The sequence below is a fragment of the Plectropomus leopardus genome, chromosome 11 (assembly GCF_008729295.1).
Source record: "Plectropomus leopardus isolate mb chromosome 11, YSFRI_Pleo_2.0, whole genome shotgun sequence".
Taxonomy (NCBI): Eukaryota; Metazoa; Chordata; class Actinopteri; order Perciformes; family Serranidae; genus Plectropomus; species Plectropomus leopardus.
This window is the reverse complement of record NC_056473.1, coordinates 10,591,278-10,612,204: the sequence shown is the minus strand read 5'-3', so window position 1 is coordinate 10,612,204 and position 20,927 is coordinate 10,591,278. Positions and strand designations below refer to the sequence as shown.

Here is a 20,927-nt window from a genome sequence, read left to right as displayed (position 1 = left end):
ACATGCCCTTACGTGATTACATTGCAGCCTGTTTTGCAGATGCTGGCTGCAGCTTTCTCTCTATACTGGACCAGTTTCAATAATTGTTGTTCCAATTTATCACAAAAACATAGGGAAATAGGGTGCAGGTTAAGAAATGCCAAACTTAACCTTTAACAAAATATAACACAAAAGAGTTAATTATTTTTCCTGTTCACACTGGCTTACAGATTCTTTCCCAATGCAACTCCAATGTAAGCCAGAGAAGATAAATATTATAGTCCTACACAGAAAATTTTGTAATAAAAACTTTAGAGTGCATTTTTGAATTGAGGGCCAAATGTGGATTTTGTCCCCCATCACTTAAATTTGAATTGCATTAGGAAGTTTTCCCTTCACACTGACCAATAATGCTTTCAGTGTACACATGGACATGTAATATGTAACTTTACACAATAATCTGGTGTGAAAATTCAATCGACTTTTTAAGTAACGCTAGGTGTAATGACCATGTTTAATGACCATGCTAGTAACCCAAACATGCTAAGGTGTGCATCGGAGTTGGAGCAGACAAACAATAAATTGTATCTATTCCTTGCGCTTTTGTGGGTTTTTTTCTGTTTGTTTGTTTTGGAAAGACTGGAGCAAAAGCTCTTATACTAAGACTTTGGGTAGTGGTTTCTTTTTCAATTACAGTCAACTTTAAAATGACGAAAAATTTAAAGCTGGACAGACCTGGCATGCCCAGTTATCGTTGCTGAAATGTAACAAGATGATCACTGTTCAATGGTGCGTTTCAGAGAATGGACAAGTAACAATTTATTGCAAACTGTCAGATTTGGTGGAAGAGACAAAATGCCGACTGTCTTTTTCTCTCAATGATTATCATCTTCATTATCATAAATCACTGAGCTTTAGATCCTCATTCCCTTCTGAGGAAAACTAATCATTTCAAATTAACAATTACTTTACACATCAAGAAAAAATACATGCAAAGGAAGTAGTCACGTTTACTGTGATGCACAGATACATGGAAAAAAATACTGACAAATAGAGCCAAAACTAAAACAATGCACAAAGCCTGACATATACAGATCAAAAAGGCAGTGCAGCGTAATCCTCAGTTTTAAAAATCAGTAAGACTCGCCACTGTAATAGCATTTAATTATAACCTTATGGAGAGGGTGCAGCATGTAGTGTTGTGACAAGCAGCTTGCCTGACCTGTCAGGGTTGGGTGAGCCCTCTGGTCTCTTCTCAAAGCTGGTGATCGGGGTCACTGCTTGGATGGCAGTCTGGTTCAGTCGGATGGCCACAGCCTAACAACAAGAAACAGGGATAACTTAGAATTTCTGTATCAGCAGGTGAGTCGTAAGTAGAACCAGAACAGTGTGTAAATATGCCAAAAATGTTTAAAGCATCACATTTTAATCTTTACTCTCATCTCTCACCAATTCTCTACATTATCTCAACCTCATTCACTAACCGTCAAAAAATTTATTTTCTGGTTTAGGAGTTTCTTTTTGGGGTAAAGAAAATGATTGAATGTTTTAGGTCCAAAATGAACATTTCTAGCCATACCTGGATACAAGCATATATCATTAAATGTAAGATTTGGTGAGAATCCTACACTTACAACCAGTAATATGAAATAGTATATTAGTGTTTATAGCCATGTCATAATATTAAAAAAAACAAATATAAATAACAAAGTAGTCCTTAAATCATTATAATTGGATTGTAAGTTCAAAAAACAAAAGAGTAAAATTGAAAAAACAAAGTCAATTTATTATCCATATCCATTTAGTTTTAAAAACAAAACCTTTCACTTATAATGGAGTATATTGTAAATCAAGAATTTATTGGAGTGCAAGTTTACTCTGTATTGTGTTGTTTTAATCTTATTAGTGGCAACAACAAGAATACTCAAATTATTAATTTATTATTTTCAATAAAACAAAACAAAACAATAAACAACATAGTGACAGCGGAATACAGATCGCCAACTAACTGTTTGTTTGCATACAAATGAGGGTAAATCCATGCAGTTTTGCACAGACACCCACACTAGGAGAGAATGATGGCAAATGTTCCACATTGATAACTTCCACAAAAACTAGATAAACTAAATAAGCTGTGTCTAAAATCACTGTCTATTTGCTGCTTTGTGCACTATACTTATCAGCAATACTCAGTAGTTTCAATAATGTGTAAAAGTAAACAACTATTTCTTAAAAATCCAGAGATGATAAGTATGTTATTTGCAGTTATGCAACACTACACTTGTCAGATTCTGATAGTCTAACTACCAGGATCATTGACATGTTTCTGTAATCCCTTTTCCGCCACAATTAGCAAGTATATGTAGGGGTTTTTTTAAATGTGGAAAAAACACCTACGAAATAGAGGGTGTCGTCCCAGACACCCCTGAAAACAGCTTAGTCAACAGTAGAAAGCAGTATGGAAGCCAGAGAGAATGTTGCAAGATTAACTTTTTTTTTTTTTTTTTAAATATCTGATACTTATTCATTGTCTCTTTCAAATTTGGTGCTGACTAAGTAAGAACAATGTTTGAGCCCTCCATGGACTGAGAAGAACAGAATTAGTGGCTAAGACAACACAGAGCTGCAGAAGTTTCCGATGGTCTACCCACAAAAGGGGCAAAAGCGAGTGTGCCCATGGGAATGTCATGTTTCTGTCACTGCTGATCAAAGCTGGAGCAGATAAATAGCTGTGACTTCTGCCGTCATTTGTCCCGAAATGTTTTGCCAAATCAAGGGTTTGATGTCCCAAAATAACCAATAGAAGCTTATCCATGCTTTTATTTCCAGTAGAACAAGTGCTGCTACTTGTATACACTGCATGGTTTAGGCGCAGAATATGTTTCTGTTACATTTATAAACACTATATAATACACTTACAAATATAAACTGAGTAGGGAGATCTATCTATTAGATCTATGGCCTCAGGACAGCTAGCATAGACCAGAGTCCAATCTGAACATGGTGATGCAGCACAAAGATAATTATTCTGCATGCAACTGGAACAAACTGCCAGCACATCTAAGATGTGCCCCTAACATAGCAATTTTTAAACCCATTTTTTTTTTTTCATGTGCATATCATTGAGTTCCAAAACTTACATTTTGCATTTTAATTATGGAACTAGACCTCAGCAGAACTCAAGATACTTCCATTTTTCCTAATTCCATTTTTTAGTATTTTTTGTCTTTTTATATTACTTGTATTTAAATGATATTCATGTAGTTTAAATACTATTTTATGTACCTTGTACTGTCTTTTAATTAAATGTAAATGTGGATGCGCCTTTTGTCTTTATCAATGTAAGCTTCCCGACACATCAAGCCGACGGTGAGCCATTGGTCAGTGTTGGGCTGTCAGTGAGCTCCTGTCGCTCATGTCTTGGTGGTATGTCCCACAGGACTGGCACCATCTGGCCCTTGTCAGCTTTTTTCAGTGGAGCCTATCAGTGAATGAAATCACTCTGCTTGGCAGGTCAACTCAATCCATTAAAAGTGAAACAAAAGTGAGGTAAGTAAACACACAGGTAAATGCAAGAGGGCATACAAAACAAACATTTTATATAAAGTGAAATTTGGTCTAGGTTTAATGATCACTATTTTAAACGCTATTAGTCGCAGAATGTCAATAGTTGATCACAATTAATCACATTTTTAATCACATGTTTTCAATTATCATTATTTTGCATTTTAAAACTGTTTTGAAGTAATAAACTGCATGGGACTGATATGAAGTGGGCAGGTCTGTAAAGGGGAGATTCATGGGTACCCATAAAACCCATTTTCATTCAGATATCATGAGGTTAGAGGCTAAGGGACCTCTTTGAAATGGATATGCCATTTTTCCATAACCACAATTTAGCCTAAATTTGTAGCATTATTGAGCTCCCTCCCTGAGAAAGTAGCCTGATATGGTTAGTACCACTGAATTGCTCATGTCTTCTAGTTTCCACTTTCAGATGATACCAGTATCATCACTCTAGCTTTTAAACTCAGTCTGGTACAGCCTCTACCAAACAGAAACGCTGGCCGGCAATAAATGTGATAAAAAATAAATAAACAAATAAAAAGCGATACGTACACACCTTAATTGCATTGCAATTAACGCATTAACGTTGACAAACCTTGTTTCAGGCCATTGAGTTCATTTTGTAGATGTTTGTGCTACTGTTCGCAAGTCCATGTTCAGCATCTGGATGTGTTGTTGTGTGTGCTAACTGGCTAACTAGCAACTCGCATCAGTCCTGTTTGTCTTCTGGATTTCCCTTTTTCAATGACAAATACAGACTACTTCTACCTGCTGGTATGAACAGTTGTTCACTCTCATGCAGGGGCAAAACACTTCATGTCTGGGCCCTAAAGCACAGCTTTTTGTACAATCTGAGCCACAGACATAAATTTGCTATTGCTATCGTAACATTAACCACTGCAGACAAAAGCCAGATGTTAGGGTTTTTTTGTCCGGCAGGTAGGGCTTAAGTTTGATTCTTAGATATTTAAACTAAGCTGGAGTCTTTTTAACTTGCAGTGTGGTTATTAAAGTGAGTGGGAGTGTGCATTACCTCCGGGTTGTCAGTCAGGTAGATCTGTCTGGAGATGTTGTTCACAGTGCAGATCCACTGAGAAAGAAACAGAGATCCACATTAGGACTTCCTCAGGCTTGAGCCGCTTGAAAAGCCCTTGACTGATACCAGCTCTGACAGGCCAGGCGGATGCGTCCAAGCAAAAAACTAAATATGAAAACTATGCCGATAAGTCTGGACAGCTCCTGCATTGTCATATGACTGATACTTGCAACAGATGTCTTTGGGATGATGTAAAACAATGGGGAAGACAACTCTTTGAAGAATCTCTTTCATACTTACTTCTTCGTACTCCCTTTTGCTCTCTGCTTGTAGAATCATTGACCTGGAGGCATTAAGGACAATGGAGAGCATTAAAGAATACATCCAATATCTCAGACATCTTTATGCGTTATTCTCATCGTCGGATATGTAGAAAAGTGTACATACGTTTTGCCCGAGGGGGAGGTAATCTGAAAACAGTAGCGTCTGTCCTCGCACTCTACAGCCATGACAGAACTGTTGTCCAGGTCCAGCACCATGCCACCCGCCACCGCACCACGTGGCTGACACATGAGGTTCCCTCCCTGCGTGAAGAAGTAAAGGCGATCCCAGGCTGTGGTCACCAGGCCTGTTTTACTGGAGAAGCAAGAGAAGATGCAGAGACAGTAGGTGAAGGTCAGCACAAAAGGTTGAGATTTTGAAAAACTCACACTATACACGGCCTATTCATTAAAAAACTCACTTTCACACTCTGCAGATGCACCACCAATCCTGCTCATTAGAAATATTAACATACAAACTCCAATATTATGGAAATTATGTTTCATTAGCGCAACCAAACACATCATGTGTGGTAGGGATAATTATTTAATGATACCGATTTTTTACAATTTAAGCCATATAAATTAAACTTTTTTCAAATAACTGTAAACACATTTCGTACAATACCAAATTTTAATGTAACTGCTTTAACAAAACAGCTGTCTTGAGTAAAACCTCAAAGTGTTACTTATATATATGAAAAAAGAACTTCTACTTGAAAAAAGAAGGACATGCTGAAGTTTTACTCTGAGCTGGGGGGGCTCAATCTCGGAACTCATCATCTTTGTTTGATGACAATAAAGTACACTTATGCAGATATCTGTGACTAGAAGTTAGGGACGCCGTGTTATATCTGCACGTGAGGATGAAAACTACAGTTCAAAGAAATGACCGTCTAACCTAATATCCAACCAGGACTCTGATTAATACATATGGTAAAACTAATTAATGCGCTTTGATCTGCACTTTGATACGGACTGAATCAATGAGGAAATGAAGCAGTGTGTGTATCTTTGTCAGAGGGAGGAGACAGAGAGAAACTCAGGGTTTGTTGAAGAAAACCTGCCAGCAAGCAGATTAGCTTCACAGAGTCAGTTACCACGGTAACTCACAATTTAGGGTACCACTCTTTCTGAAACTGAAAACTCAGCCATTCTCATACTAGGATTAACTTAGTCAGAGTTTTCACTCAACGCGCGTTCTGAAACGGGCCCCTGCTCGACATGAGGAGACTCACTACACTGAGGGGTTTCCTCCTGCAAATCTCTGACTTTCATGTGGCAACCCCACTAAAAATTCATTTTTTTCCTCACCTCTAGAGCCTACATTTGCTTTTGTATTTTCCTTGAATAGCTGTTTTGTTTTGGTTTTGAATTTGTTTTGGCTATTAGTGTGCATATAAATAATAATGAAAAAAAACTACAATGTTATTTATCTCAGACTTACTCTGTTTCAAAACAAAGTGACACATGTATGACTCATTTAAATTGCTCATCTGTAAGCCTTCCTCTTGTATACTCTGTTTGAAAAATACTCACAGATAAATTTCCCTTGATTAATATCAAAGTGAATGGCTCATGCCACCGTGGGTGACACAGACTCTTAATATTGAGAAACCATTCGAAACAGCAAATGTTCTCTGGACTCAGCATTTGACAAGCATTTTGAGGCTGCTGGCAGTGTGTGTCATTAAACAGAATGGCATTCTGTGGAAACCTTTTCGCTGGTGTCACAGACATTTGTCAAAGACTTTGGATGTATATGAGCAAGAGACAGAGTTTGACAGCTCTGACATTTCACTAAATCACATTGCAGGCTACGCTGCAGTTCTACCCCCTTAAGCCATTAAGGAAGTTTCCCTTCTCATACATCCACTCTGCAATAAGCTGACAGCGCACACTGTCAACATGTTACCTGACCCACCCTGTCTGCAGTGACAGACTTATTGTTTACTGTGCCCGTGTGTGTTTTCAACAACTTTAGCAAGAGAAGCAAAAATCTGTCCCGTGTTTTGTTGATTATTTTGAGATTCAAAACTTAATGTAACCACTGTACAATCATTGCATTGTCTATTGAAGCAGACTTAATTACCTAATAAGTCATTAACTGTCACGTTATATAAAACCCTGGATATTCAAAGTCTGTTCCTCGGCTGTTTCTCTCTTCAAGTGTTTCCGTAACATATTGACTAGCAAGAAAAGCTACGTGAATAGAAAGGGAGATTAAGATAGGGCCGTAATGAGTGCAATTATTCTTACTTTCTAATGTTGAGGAAGCCTGCCTTCTGGATAAGCGTGCGATTGACAGGCTCAGTGTCCTTATCTGGCATATAGACTGTGTCTTCCACAGACAGAAGCTCCCTCTGAGACACACGCATGGCCTCTGCCTCCGTGTCCAACTGGGCCTGGATACTACACAGGAAAAAAAAGTTTGAAAATAGGCAGTATCCACCAAAATGAAAATAGATTTTTTCCTACAAATTGAGTAGTAAAATACAGAATTTTCAGATATGGATGCTTAACATTATCATTATTGTTATTATTATTATGTAAAATCACAGTTGCATTGCCTGAAAACGTTGACCAAAATATTGAGAATTTTTGGAGAATGAGTGTGTTGCAAAATATCACAGTAAAACTATTTCTGTCTAGGGTCATACACCACCAACTACAGTACTTTATATTATTATTACCAAAGCTGTGGTTCATCACATTTACTGTGCACATGAAAGTAAATGTCAATGATAAAGCCTTTACCTTTGGGTCATGTTGGACACAGAGGTGAGAAAGTTGTCCATCTTCTTTGACACCAGCTCAATGCCTTTCTTGAAGAAGCCGATCTGAAAGATGAGACATAATATTCAGAAATTAATCTTGTGGCATGGTCTACAGCTGCACTTTTATGCAATAGGAATTTACAAAAAATTATAACAATCACTTAATCACACAAAGGGCTGCAATGACTGATTATTTTCTTTCAATCAGATATCAATTAATGTGCCCTTTATTTTCTCAAACAATTGTTTTTACCATATAGAGTAAAAAACACAGTAAAAAATACTTAATTATAAAACAATAATTTTCTCTAAATAATTCTCTCAAAAAATCCTCGCAAGTGGATATGTTGATACATTTGCTGTTAACCAACTTATCAATTTATCAACTACTTGTTGTAGCTCCAGTCACACGCTTACAGGCTTAGGCTTTTAGTTACAAGAATAAAAACAAAATAAAAAATTCCAGTAGTTTCTACTGCATGGACACACTGTCCTAACTACTGACTACTAACTAAATTACTTCTAGTGAGGAAATTGCTTCTCATTTTTGCAATACTGGATATGATAATAATTCTGGCCATGTTTATTGACCAGCAGCTGCTCAGTACCTGTGCCTGTGTGTAGCCAAGCATAGGTTCGAGCATAGCTACTCTCTTGCGATACTGCAGGGCGTTGAGGGCGCAGTAATACTGCAATGAGGCCTGGTGCTGCTTCCTTCTAGTGTAGGCAACCTCCTTCACCAAGTCTGCCTTCATCTGTCCAGACAGAAGAGTGTTAAACATGCAAATATGTATACGTAAACGTGTCCAGCATTAACTCACTATCAAGCTCTGCACACGCACTCATACATATGCAAACACTTATTCTCACACTCATACAAATAAGCAACACAGTCGGATTATCTTGTACAACCAAGAAGACATGCTGACACATTCAATAAAAGCACATAAAAGAGGAATCTTATCTTTGCAGCCATGACAGTGCATGGTGCCGTTACAGTTTTACTAAAACAATACAACTGGCAGGAGAGGAACATTTAATTCCATCTATTTGTGTTTCAGATGCTAATAAAATACTCACACTGCATTACCAGAGCATTACTGCACCTTAAGGTATTTTATAGCTTGTGATCAATGAGAAAAAAGCACCTTCAGTGAAGCCAAAAAAAGCCCCTCTCAGCACCTACCTTCTCATTTTCCTTCTTCTTGGGCAATCTGCTGTATTTGACCATAGCTGCTTCATGCTCTTTAGCAGTGGCGAGCGAGAGAGGACACAGGACATGAGGATCAGATCCTAACTGTGAGATGTAATTGTCTTCCTAAAAAGGCTATGATATGTATGTACTTACCATCTGTGGCGATGCCATGTATTTCCTTCAGTGTGCTTATCTCTGAAACATTCAATGTACAGTAAATTTAGAAAGATTATCTAGAATAAATCTACATCTTTAAAATTTGCATTACTGCTTGAAGTTGATAACTCAAGCTGTCAGCTGACAAAATGGATGTACAAGCAAAATTCTATATATTTTAGAATTGTTACTGAACGACACACGTTAGCTTTGTTTTGAAAGCGTTTTATAACCATCATTAACAGTGGCGTTTTTATGCAGAAACATGCTGAGGCAACCACATTGCACAGATACAAAATCTGACAATTACTCAAATTAATTAATAATGCGCTGTTTCACTTTTCCTACGCAGTGAACCCAGATGATTATGAGCACACCTGTTCTCCTTGGCTTGCTGATGCGCTACTCAATTCGCTGTTAACTTTTAGGTAGTTAACCTGGCTATGTTTGCTCTTCCGATTAATCAGCACAATTTTACCACTTTGTCCTGCAATTTTCATGTTTGGTAATCCTCTAAAGCTGCTTGAGATCCTGAAAGCCTGTTCTCGACCAGTTACCATTCTCCTGTCAATCATACTACACCAGTGTACCAGGCACTAGGGACGCCAAAAAGCATCCTCTCTGACGAACAAATTAGCAGTTGGTCATTTTTACCTAGAGACCAACTCGTTAAACCTCATTATTTTTCACCAAGTGTTTGGCTCATAAAAATATACTGCAGCTGTTGGGCACCCAGGTGTTTAATGTCAAATTTTCCTCATTGAACAAAGAAAATAATCAAGGTCGTTATCATGCCCGTAGTTACCGAGTCTGCTTCATTTCAGTGTGCAGGTGCGTAAAGGCATGTGTGTGCGTGGGCCCGCTTTGGTCTGTGTGATGTATGTCGTCATCCAACAAACAAATCCTGGCTGGAAAAATATCAGTAACGCATCCACCTACTAAGTTCCTTTTCTGAAACTTTGGAATGAGACAATGTTACCAGCCAATATCCATTGCAATAATCCAGAATTACATACATTTCCAAATCACTTAGTGGTACCTTAATCCACATTTTCCTTGTTATGAGCAGGTCAGGTTTTTCCTGTTGCATTTAAGGACAGAATATCTATAATAATGAGACAATAATGTGTTATGATTGGGTCTGGTGGCCTCGGGTTTTGGCCTAACCATCAACAGCAACGTTCCAGTTTGAGTCTGACTGGGAACCTTTGCTGCCTGTCATTCCTTCTGCCCTCATTCCTGTCATCTCTCCAGGTCAACCTGGATAATGGCAAAGTACTTTAAAGATACAAATGTATTACATGTTTTCCATGTGTGTGTGTGTGTGTGTGTGTGTGTGTGTGTCTGTGTGTGTGTGCGTGTGTGGTCCTACCTGTAAGGTCTTTCTCTCGGAACTGGATCAGGGGGAACACCATGCTGTCAGCCATCTGGTTGGCTAGCTCAGAGTGGAGCGCGTTCAGCTGGACAAAACAAAACTGATTATACAAAAATATCAGGCGCTGCACAAGGACAGAAACAGAGGATGTACCCTCGCCAAACATCTTGAGGGAGTTCAATTTATTTTAATATGTACGCCGACATTTGCTGCCAGTTATTCCTGTAGCAAGCTGGAAAGTAACATTATCATGTAAAATGGGTGCATAACAACAGACAATGCCTCTGCAACATCATAAAAAGCCCATATTGTGGAACAGTGCAAGAGCATAATAAAACCTTCTGTTTGCTCTGATATTGGAAACAGAGCCACACACGAGCAAATCCTACTATAATTCTCTATGCTTATCAACTAGCTACACTCCGGAATCTAACAAGCTGACATCCAGTTTAATCTGAACGATTTAGCGAGTGCTAAAGTTCACAGGATTAGGTGCAGCAATGGGCCTAATTCTCACCATGAAATGAGTTCCCCTCTGTAAATCATGAGGTAAAGGTCACACAAACAATCAGCCCGTGTCCTCTGAGCATGTGTGTGTATGGATTGTTGTGTCCTAAATCCTGTTGAGAGCTGACTGGGCATGCTTGCGGACCCCCATGGCTAAGAGTGACAGGCCCATCTGTTTTGTCTATATACCTGAGCCTACACACCTCTCCTTCATCCATCCATCTATTTACCCACCGCTGCCTCCCTCCAGCCATCCATCCGGTGCGATAGGCATCATATCCACCTCACTGCTCCTCTTTTAGTGTAGGTATACAATCAGTTCCGCTCTTACAGGGAGGATAATACTCAGGTCTTTTCATTGAAGTTATTTTCACCAACGTGTTAGGGAGGAACAGGTGCAATATCCTTTGTAACATGATAAAGAACCAACTACCGATTGTACGGTAATTTATCATCCCTCTCTTCTGCCGTGAGTACACACACAAATAAGTATACACACATAAAACAGCAAAACTGCAACTCACCTCCCCTACAGTTTTGGCAAAGTTCTGCAGCGTGGTAATTACCTCTTCGTCACCTTTTCCAAGGGCAAAATTCTACACAGAAGGAGGGAGGGGGAACAGCTTTAAACCATGAAACTGCATCATGTAGCATAGATCTAACCTGTACTAGGTGCCAAATAGTTTTCAAAAAAGCCTGTTCTTCTAGTATTTCTGGCATATCCCTTCCCTGGGATAAGGCCAAAGATGCTAATAAACCCATTGCTAAGATGCTGAGTTTTAAGCCTTATTTAAATGGGCTTAAAAGTGCATCTATTATAGGTCAATGCACATTTTCTTTCCACTCTGCAATCCAGAATGTCTTCAAACAGAATCAGCGGATCCACATTTTTCTTTTACAGCATTATTTAATGGACCTGTTGTGTTGATTTCAGCAACTACTCTATTTTAGTCCTCCACAGCTGCATGAAAAAAAGAGATTATGGCAGATTTCTAACTAAGAGGTGCTTCTATGTTTATTTAATGCACAGACATTTCATTGAGACACACATACAAAAACAAGATGCGGCAGACATGAAAACTCAAACATGGAACAAAAGTCCAAAGCAAACTAATAATACTGATTGGTGTGTCTTTTTTGTTGCAATTATACAAAACTGTTTTCCAAAACCTATATTATTTTGCTGTTCAACTGTTTTTTAATATTGTTTGTTGCCAGCTGTCTGCCATATTGTTTCCTGTGGAATAACAGCTAAATTACCACCCGTGAGAGCGATTAACAGTCCGGTGCAGTGCAGTGCATTCTGGTAGTTGTAGGTGATCTTTCTCTTGAGCAAAAGCAAATGCCACAACCCTTTTTCTGTTTTCTCTGGTCATGTAGCACCAATATAAAAAGTATTTGCATCTTTTTACTGCATAGATAGTGCAGTTTTATGTATGTACCATCTTTGCAGCATTGAAAAACATCTTCGAGCTCCTTGCTTTCAGCAAATGGCAAATATTGAATACGACTCTGACAAGCATATTGACAATTTTTGTCAGCTATTCTGTTGTTTGGACTATGGCAGCCAGAAAAAGAAAATTCAGAGAGACTGCAGTAAGAAAATTAACCTGAAACAGTAAAAGCGACAGGGACATGTCACTCCCATCCCCAGTGGAAATTTTGCTTACATACTTACTTTCTTCTCATAATCCAGAAGTTGCTGTGAGAGCTGCTCTGTGGCCAATCCCATCTCACTCTGTAGGAGTCAGATAGAGGGAAAAGCAAAGTTAATAGCATTGCTCTCTGTAGCTTCTGTTGTTGTCATTCTCCCTCCAGCCCTTGAAGGAACAAAGGGAATTGTTTAAACAACAGGTGAATCACAGTTCAATTGGAAATTCCTTTGAAAAAGCCCAAGGTAATGGGTCATTGAAAAGCCAACTCTACCAGTGGACTATTATTGGTTCAGAAAAGGTCTGACATCATGTTACATAAGTTGTGGATGTTGTCGGACAAAAAAAGGAAGCATTTATTGTGGCTGCAACATTTGAGTCAAAATTGTCTACGCTCTGACAGCACAAGAATAGATTCACAGTACTCACTGCACATCACACTTGAGTAAATTGTGTTTTAAAGCACAATGCAATGCCAATTAAGCTGCAAACCTGGTTTCAGCTGTCTCAATAAGAGACTTCAGTATATAACATTTCATTAGTCAATTAGCATTTGTGAGGTTGCAAATGTGGGTGTATAATGTCACAGTGTTTGTTCATTTAAAAGCACAATCTTCTCTGCAATTTAACAATGCAAATATTTGACCCAACTCATCTTGAACCAGGCAAATTACAGTAACTCCTGTTCAGATGACAAAAAGCACCCACCTCATTCGCGCTGCAATGAATAAACAATTAGTTGCAAACTATAAAATCAGTAAAAAATATAATTAATTGGTTTGAATGTTTTTAAATAAAAAGAGTGAAAGAACTTACTTACACGTGACAGTAAACTGAATATATCTAAATTGTGTACAAAAGACATTTGAGGATATCATCTCATGGAGGTGCTGATTGGCATTTTCAACATTGTTTGACATTTTACAAACCAAAAAACTCATCACATTATTAAGATAATAATCGGCACATTAACTGACAGTGAAAATAATCATTATTTGCAGCCCTATTCCTCATCTATTGAGTCTAAATACATATGGCACAGAGCCACATGCGGCTACAGGAGCAGTGTCTGCATACGTATGTACATCTGTTTGTGTTGTGTTTAGTACCTGGGCTCCAAACACCCGCTGCATCGATTGTAGCAGCTGGTTGGTGTAGTCTGTAAGCATACCAGCATCTTCCTCAAACACACTGAGCAAGGAGCGAGTCTGTGGAACAAACAATCATACACTCTTTTGGTGAACATAACAACAGCTAGAACAGATGAGAGAACAGTCAAATTAAGTCTATGTGAAATAATAGTCACATGAGCAATGAAACAGGTATTTCTTCCTGTAATCATTGATCCAGTTTAAAGGTCCAGTGTGAAGGATTTAGATGTATACACTGGCAGAAATTGAATATAATATAATAAGTAGGCCTATGTTTTCTTTAGTGGACAATTACCTGAAAATAAGAATCCGCATGTTTTGCTTTTTTTTTTTTATCTTAGAATGAATCATTTGTATCTACTACATAGAGAGAGGGTTCCTCATCCACAGAGTCCGCCATCTTGCACCGCTATAGTTCTACAATAGCCCAGAAAGGACAAACCAAATACTAGCTCTAGATAGGGTTGTAAACACACTAATTTTTAATGCTAAACTGCTTTATTCAGTGTTTTTTCCAGTTTATATCAATATGTCCATTTGTTTTGTAGAGGAATAGACCTCTGCGGATAATTTGTCTCCCACTAAAAACAATGAACACTTAGGGAATCCTCACCGCAACGTCACACTCAGCAGACAGGAGATTTCACGTGGTTGCAATCTGAAATCCTCACTGCTAGATGCGACTATATCGCACACACTCCTTTATAAGATCCCCTCTGACTGCAGTTCCAACCTAGATCATGGGAGCTGTCATTACATGAACAAATACATTCTCAAGTTTATCTGAAGTTCATATGAAGCGTCAGCAGTCTGAGTGGCTAAGTGGCTATCTTGTAAATTAACAGCATTTTTATTACAAACTTCCCTCTACCTGAGTTCAAACATGTAAGTCATAAAAGGGATGTAAGAACATTGCTGGAAGTGGAAAGACTACATAAGACACTGAGTCAAAGAAATGAGGGTAGCTGCAATATGCAGAGGCATATGGAAAGTGCAGCTTTGAAGTGGCATAATAATTTTACTGCAGGCTGGCTATGCAAACTGAGAAAATCCTGACTAGGTGTAGGTTTTTTTCATGAACAGGTGCAGCAAGACACACAGGAGAGGAACACACCCATCGGCTAAAGTTTGTTTACAGTTGACTCCAGGTTGACTTTCACCAGAGAAGGATTGAGAACCATTCCACACCCAAAGGAAATTATTTGGAACAATGTCTGTGTTTACATTTTACTTTAGAAAGACACCAGGCCCATTTCTTCGTGGGAGAAACTGCATTTTCAGGGATAAAAGCATCAAAAGAGAAGTACCCCACGCCCCCCAGCATTGGTTGCACTTAAGCAGAATCATCAAAGAGGTCAGCACTTTGTAGGAAAAGAGTGATGCAAGGGACAGCTGTAATAGGCTATATTATATGTGCATAATAACAAAGGCGGCCGTGTATTTCATTTCTCTACCACTGACATCCATGCATGAGGCCTTGTGCTCTGTTAGCAACTTTCACACTGCACTCCAGACCTATAAGCATCGAACAACATATGGTATTCACTACTGACAGCTGACACTGCTGCCCTGTTGCAGGGTATTGACTAATTCCAGTGGCGTCCGATAATGGAAACCCCTCCCATACCCTGTGAATCAGGCCCAGTTCGGCTACAAAGCAGGGTCTAGCCTCACAATGCAACTTCACGCAACATTGTTAAAATTAAAAGATTGCAGGAGAGTGATTCTGGTTGAGCTATGGTCGTGACATCTTCCAGAGTATATTGTGTTTAAATGTTCCAGATTATCAGAGACAGGAGCCTTGTGACGACCTAGCTTTGCAAACAAAACAGAGGCACATAAATGCCACATAAATTATGACAAACTTTACAAACTACGACACTGTTTCCAGCGGTAAGGTGCAGCCACTCTTGACAGAGGTTTACAGTATATTGCCATTACAATGTGTCAAATAGCTGGGAGCTGTCATCGTTTTGAGGAAACCGCCTACAACAGGAACAAGACATTGTTTGGGCTAGTAAGCTAACTCCAGCGCTCCTAATGTCTTTTTGTTTGTGACAGTTGTGTCCTCAAACGTGATAAAACCCACACAGGCCTACCTGAGGACTGTCCTGCAAAGCGTCCTCCAGGAGCAGTTTGTGATGTACGGCCGGCATCTTGTTAGCGGTGGAAGAGAAGGAATGGGAGCTTGAATTATTTAGAGCGTTGACTCGGCTTCCCGTGAGCCTCTGCGCTGGTGAGAGGAACACGTAGGAGTTGGAGGCGGGCCCGGTCTGATCTCATCCCAGAGCAACTAGTGACCTGTAAAAACAGCTGCACTTTATCTCTAAAGTAGATCTTGGTATGATTTTATGTTTATTCACTTCTTGTGAAGTTGTGGTGTGTTTTATGTATAGGAGCAAAAGTATAAGGCAAATATTGGACGGGCAGGTTGAAAATGAAAGCAGATGTAGGCTCGGTCTAATGTTTTCACCATTTTAGTATCAACAGCGACCCCATGTGGACAAATGGAGAATTGCGGAATTTTAATTACAAAATAGGATATGAAAAAACTGTTAGAAAAATGACTGATTGCGCAACATCACACCATCACAATATAATACAATTTTGAAGAGAGAAACAGTAGCTAGTTGAACAGAGCTACTCTTATATATTGTGTTAAAAACTTTTACTGAAATATAGTCTGGGCATCATAAATAATGCACTTTAATTTACAATGTAAAAATACTTTATTTCAAGTAAAGGTTCTGCTCTAAAAGGCCTATTTTAAAGTATAAAAATATCATCAGTAAAATGTACTCAAAGGATTCAAAGTAAAATTATTTATCATTGAGGCAGTTTGGTCCCCTCTATTGTAATAGGCTATTTCTAAATATTATATTTTCTGGTTGTGATACTAATGAATTGATTTTGATACAGAAGAGCCCAAGCAGAAAATACCATCAAATGGTAATTCTGCAGTAAATTAGTATGCAGTTTGACATGGGAAGATGTGTCTGAAAATGTAGCTCATAAAAAGGAAAATGAGATTTGAGAATAAGACACTCTTTCAAAAGTTAAGCCTATTATGGAACAAATAGGCAACATTGGAAGAGGGGGAGGCACTGATGTAATACATTTTGAGCATCAAACAATTTCCCGCATTCTGGTGATTTTTTTATACATCAATTTGTCTCTTTTCTGCATCAGTATATAGTATGTTGTATGGGGGGGTACACATGCTCAAATTGATCATTGATTATTAAATAATTATGTCATTGATTTTGAAATAATTCTATAGTCTACAAAAATACAGAAAATAGCTCTGATTTTCCCTAACCCAAGGTGATGTCTTCAAATGACCTGATTTATTGTTTAATCCCAGAATTATTTCTCTTCACATGGAACGTCAAGTATGTATTCAAGAAGTATTTAGAAACCTAGAATTACCTGTCAATTTCTGGGTTTTTTTGAAGGTATGATTAAAATAAATGCAATTAAAAAATAGTTGAGAGGTAGCACATGAATTTTAAAATCACATCTACTCACTCAATCCTGGAAGTAGTCATCATCTAGCTCTTGTCTTGTTTTGTCTCAGCCACAATTGCCTAATTATAGGCTGAGCACGTGATGTACCGAATATTGTTGGAGCTGCTGGTTCTCTAATTACTTCACACTTCCGACAGCGGCTGCACACATCCACAGAAAATAAAAGCTTGCTTGACTCATCCCTTCCTGGGTGATAAAGTGAGCTATTTTGCTCTCCAAATGTCGGATATTCTGACCCACTGTGATCTTTCTTCTTTTACTTTCATGTAATAAGATCTAATTTACACCTGCAACTATAGTGTAGTTTGCCCTGTAAAGCCAATGGTAACACAGCTCCAATATAACAAGATGACACCTCTTCCTTTGGAATGATTAATTTATTATTAGAACCTTTATTTAAACAGGGCAGGCCATTCAGAGCAAGCTCTCTTATAAGGACGCCCTGATTACATTACAAGTAAAAACGACAATAACACACTGTAATACACAGACAAAATATGAGAAGTGTGGCTGATACTTAAGTGCGCATTAAAAGCAAAAACACACAGTAGGCACTGCATACATCAACAAATACACCAAAACATCAACATATAGGACAACATCAACTCAAGGAAAACACATGCATTCACTGTGCTCTACGTCCGTCAGCAGAGATTTAAATGGTTTGAAAGGAAATTTGTGCATCTAATTTTAAGAGCTGCTCAAGGTTGTTCCACTTGTGTGGGGTATAATATAATATAATTAAAAGCTAATTTCTCAGTTTCAGTACTGACACAACCAACTTTCTCGTACAGTAATGATGCGTCATAAAGCCATCCATACTTATAAATCTAAGGGCAGAGTGATAGACTGCATCATGTGGCGTGGGGGTAGAGGAAGAAGAGCGCATATAATTTATGTCACCATGGTCCATAACAGATAAAAATGTTGAACAAATTGCTTTCATGCTTTGTTTCTGTAAAAAATAAAGATAAAAACGCCAGATAAGAGTGTTTAAGAAAACCAAGTCAAGTGCTTGTTCATGTCTCAATATTTGTATACTGTCTTAATCATTTGGCAGTTTAGATTTGAGTTGAGTTTACTGTCAATCTACAAACAGCACATTCTGACTCTGTTGTATTTGCACTGATCCAGTTCACAATGAGTTTAGGTGACCTTCGCACAAATGACATATACCTCAGCAATTTTCTAGTGGCTTTATATAGATATTGAGTGATATTGATATTGGTGTAAAAGTGACACAATATAATGTTTTATTAAATACACGTTGAAAAGTAAAACAAATCTTTTTTTAACAGCTTTTTACCACTCTACTATATTACTATTATACTGTTGGTATGTTCAGTGTTGTTCTGTTTTAATAGTTCACCTAATGTCCTTACTTTTGCTTCATTTATCTGCGTTAACTGTCTTGTGATGCACTTAGCAACATCTGTTTTGAATAAAAAGAAAATAATAATAAGAATAACGTTGATAATTATTATTATTATTATTATTGTTAGTGGTAGTAGTAGTAGTAGTAATGTGTAAAGTAATATTCTAGCTTTGGAAATTAGTTTTTTGCATAAATGGATTAAAAATGGTGGTCACATTTCGGGGTGGATCTCCCTTGAAAAAGAGCAACATTTTTTGAGGTCTGACACTTGTGTTATGATGTCAAAATTAATAGCTTATGATCGGGAAATCTGACAAATAAATAGCCTACATGACTAAGTAAAATTGTAAGTCCCTGAAATAAAAAACAAAAAACAAATCAGTCAATATCTGTATTGTAAAATAAAATTGCTAATGGTGATAACATATTGACAAAACTGGAGTCAAACAAGGATTTTTAGACTAGTAGTATGTTGTTTCACTTGTATTTTTTGGCCATTCTTTAAACCAGTATTAGAATAGTTGAGTTTGCCACATATATTTTACCACAAGACAGCACTGATAGCTTCTTCAGCTATCTGTTGGGTAAAACTTAAAAGCTTTATAAAAAAAAGTTTACATGTCATGTAGTTGCTATAATTCTATTAAAGATATAAATTCAAGTGGTTTAGGGCATGCTGACACTACAAGGTGAAAACATGTAAAAACCTCCATTCTAATGCAATCTTTAAACTAATATAATGTTTTATAGCCTTTTATTTATAGTAAAACTGTAAAAAGAACTGAACTATTGTGACTTTCCTGCTTCCAGTGCAATCTGATCAATTTTTAACAGCAATTTCATGTTCTAGGAAGAAAACTATAATCTCAGGATAATGTCATTTAAGAAATCCTCAAATGCATACACAAAAAAGGTAACACTTAAATTGCCTCACTTATTTATTTTCTTTGCTACGTGACATTTTAGGTATCCATAATGGTATTTGTTGTGACCTGATAATGTAGGCAAGCCGTGACAAGCAATGCCTCCTCATCAAGCTCCCAGGCAGCCTGAGCAGGAGCACATTCTTTCCTCCCCAGTGGACTTGTGTAGTTTAATTGGTGAAGTTGTGGCTCTAAATTAGATAAGGCATTGCAGTTCTGACTTTGATAATTGTGTTTGCTGGCGCTGCTAAGTCTGGCCTATAAAAAGAGACGCTTGTCAGTGGAACTAACCTGGATTTCACAAAGCAGTGATTCAGCTGATTGGGGAAACACTCTCAGGAGACAGTGGAGAAGAACTGTTTGAGTGGAAAAGCTTGTGACTGGGACAGTACATCATACAAGTACATGGATGTTCCTTTCTTATCCTTTCTTCCTTGTAGAAAAGTAGAAGTACTTTATGTGGCCAAAATGTACATTCAAAAATTGTATTATAATGTTAGTATGCTCTCAGAGGTAATGCTAACATGTTTATGTTTAGGTGTAGGTGAGGGTGTAATGCTTATTATGTTCATCATCTTAATTTAGCATGATAGCATTTGCTAAACACAAAGTACAGCTGATGCTCATGGCGGTGTGATTGGTTTTGCAGGTATTTAGTCATAAACCAAAGCAAAAACTATTTTCAAGTCGCTGAAAGGTTGAGGTTGAGTTATCGTGAGGGAAACATGAATGTGTGTTTTAAATTTCACAGCAAAGTTGCTAGGACACAAGTGTGTGTTAAGTGTAAAGGTGGTGTGACAGAAAAAGTCACCAAATAAGTGGAATTCATCCAGTAGTTGAGATATTACAAAAAATAAAAATAATAAATAAATAAAATAATTGTAAAAACACCAATTTGTCTTTTTATGTCAGGTTACATGCTGGACTGTTCACGGCTCTCAGCAGAGACTCCATGAAGACACAGCACTCAGCCTGTGATATACGTAGATACTGGACCCCGAGATGGCACCCTTTCAGTCCAATGAGAATTTCTCGACTGGTGCATACACCAAAAACTTTCATTCAACTGAAAATAAAAATATGCGCAGCACTGTTTCTCCTGCTTGTCCCGCCACCACAAGTTGCCTGGCACATGGACTTTACATCATGATGACATCATGGTTTATTAAGTCGATTTTCTTGTTTCAAGAGAAGTTTTAGAAATAAAAACCCTCCATGGATCAAAAGAGTCACAAATGACCTTGACTGCAGTTTGAGGTGTCAACTGTTTTACTTTAATATTGCAAGTGACCACTGGGAAAAATTGGAAGCAAGGCTTCTCTGGGGCCTGGCCTGGCCGAGAAAAAAGCCTAGCAGATAACCCCCAGGCCCCCAGAAAGTCTGAGG

At 38.0% G+C, this 20,927-nt stretch overlaps 1 protein-coding gene across 1 annotated transcript in view; it reads right to left on the bottom strand.

The window, feature by feature from the left end:
* appl2 (adaptor protein, phosphotyrosine interaction, PH domain and leucine zipper containing 2) overlaps positions 1–15,934 on the bottom strand; it is a 33,605-nt gene extending 17,671 nt beyond the window's left edge. Inside the window, exons 1-14 of the mRNA XM_042495408.1 lie at positions 15,815–15,934; positions 13,674–13,772; positions 12,591–12,650; positions 11,437–11,508; positions 10,403–10,490; positions 9,028–9,069; positions 8,866–8,924; positions 8,288–8,434; positions 7,660–7,742; positions 7,162–7,314; positions 5,030–5,218; positions 4,883–4,925; positions 4,580–4,636; positions 1,202–1,296 (exon numbers count right to left, since the gene is read on the bottom strand). Coding sequence (XP_042351342.1) covers positions 1,202–1,296; positions 4,580–4,636; positions 4,883–4,925; positions 5,030–5,218; positions 7,162–7,314; positions 7,660–7,742; positions 8,288–8,434; positions 8,866–8,924; positions 9,028–9,069; positions 10,403–10,490; positions 11,437–11,508; positions 12,591–12,650; positions 13,674–13,772; positions 15,815–15,871 — 1,244 coding nt within the window. The 5' untranslated portion in view covers positions 15,872–15,934. The remainder of the gene's footprint in view (positions 1–1,201; positions 1,297–4,579; positions 4,637–4,882; positions 4,926–5,029; positions 5,219–7,161; positions 7,315–7,659; positions 7,743–8,287; positions 8,435–8,865; positions 8,925–9,027; positions 9,070–10,402; positions 10,491–11,436; positions 11,509–12,590; positions 12,651–13,673; positions 13,773–15,814) is intronic.
* Positions 15,935–20,927: the final 4,993 nt, after the last annotated feature.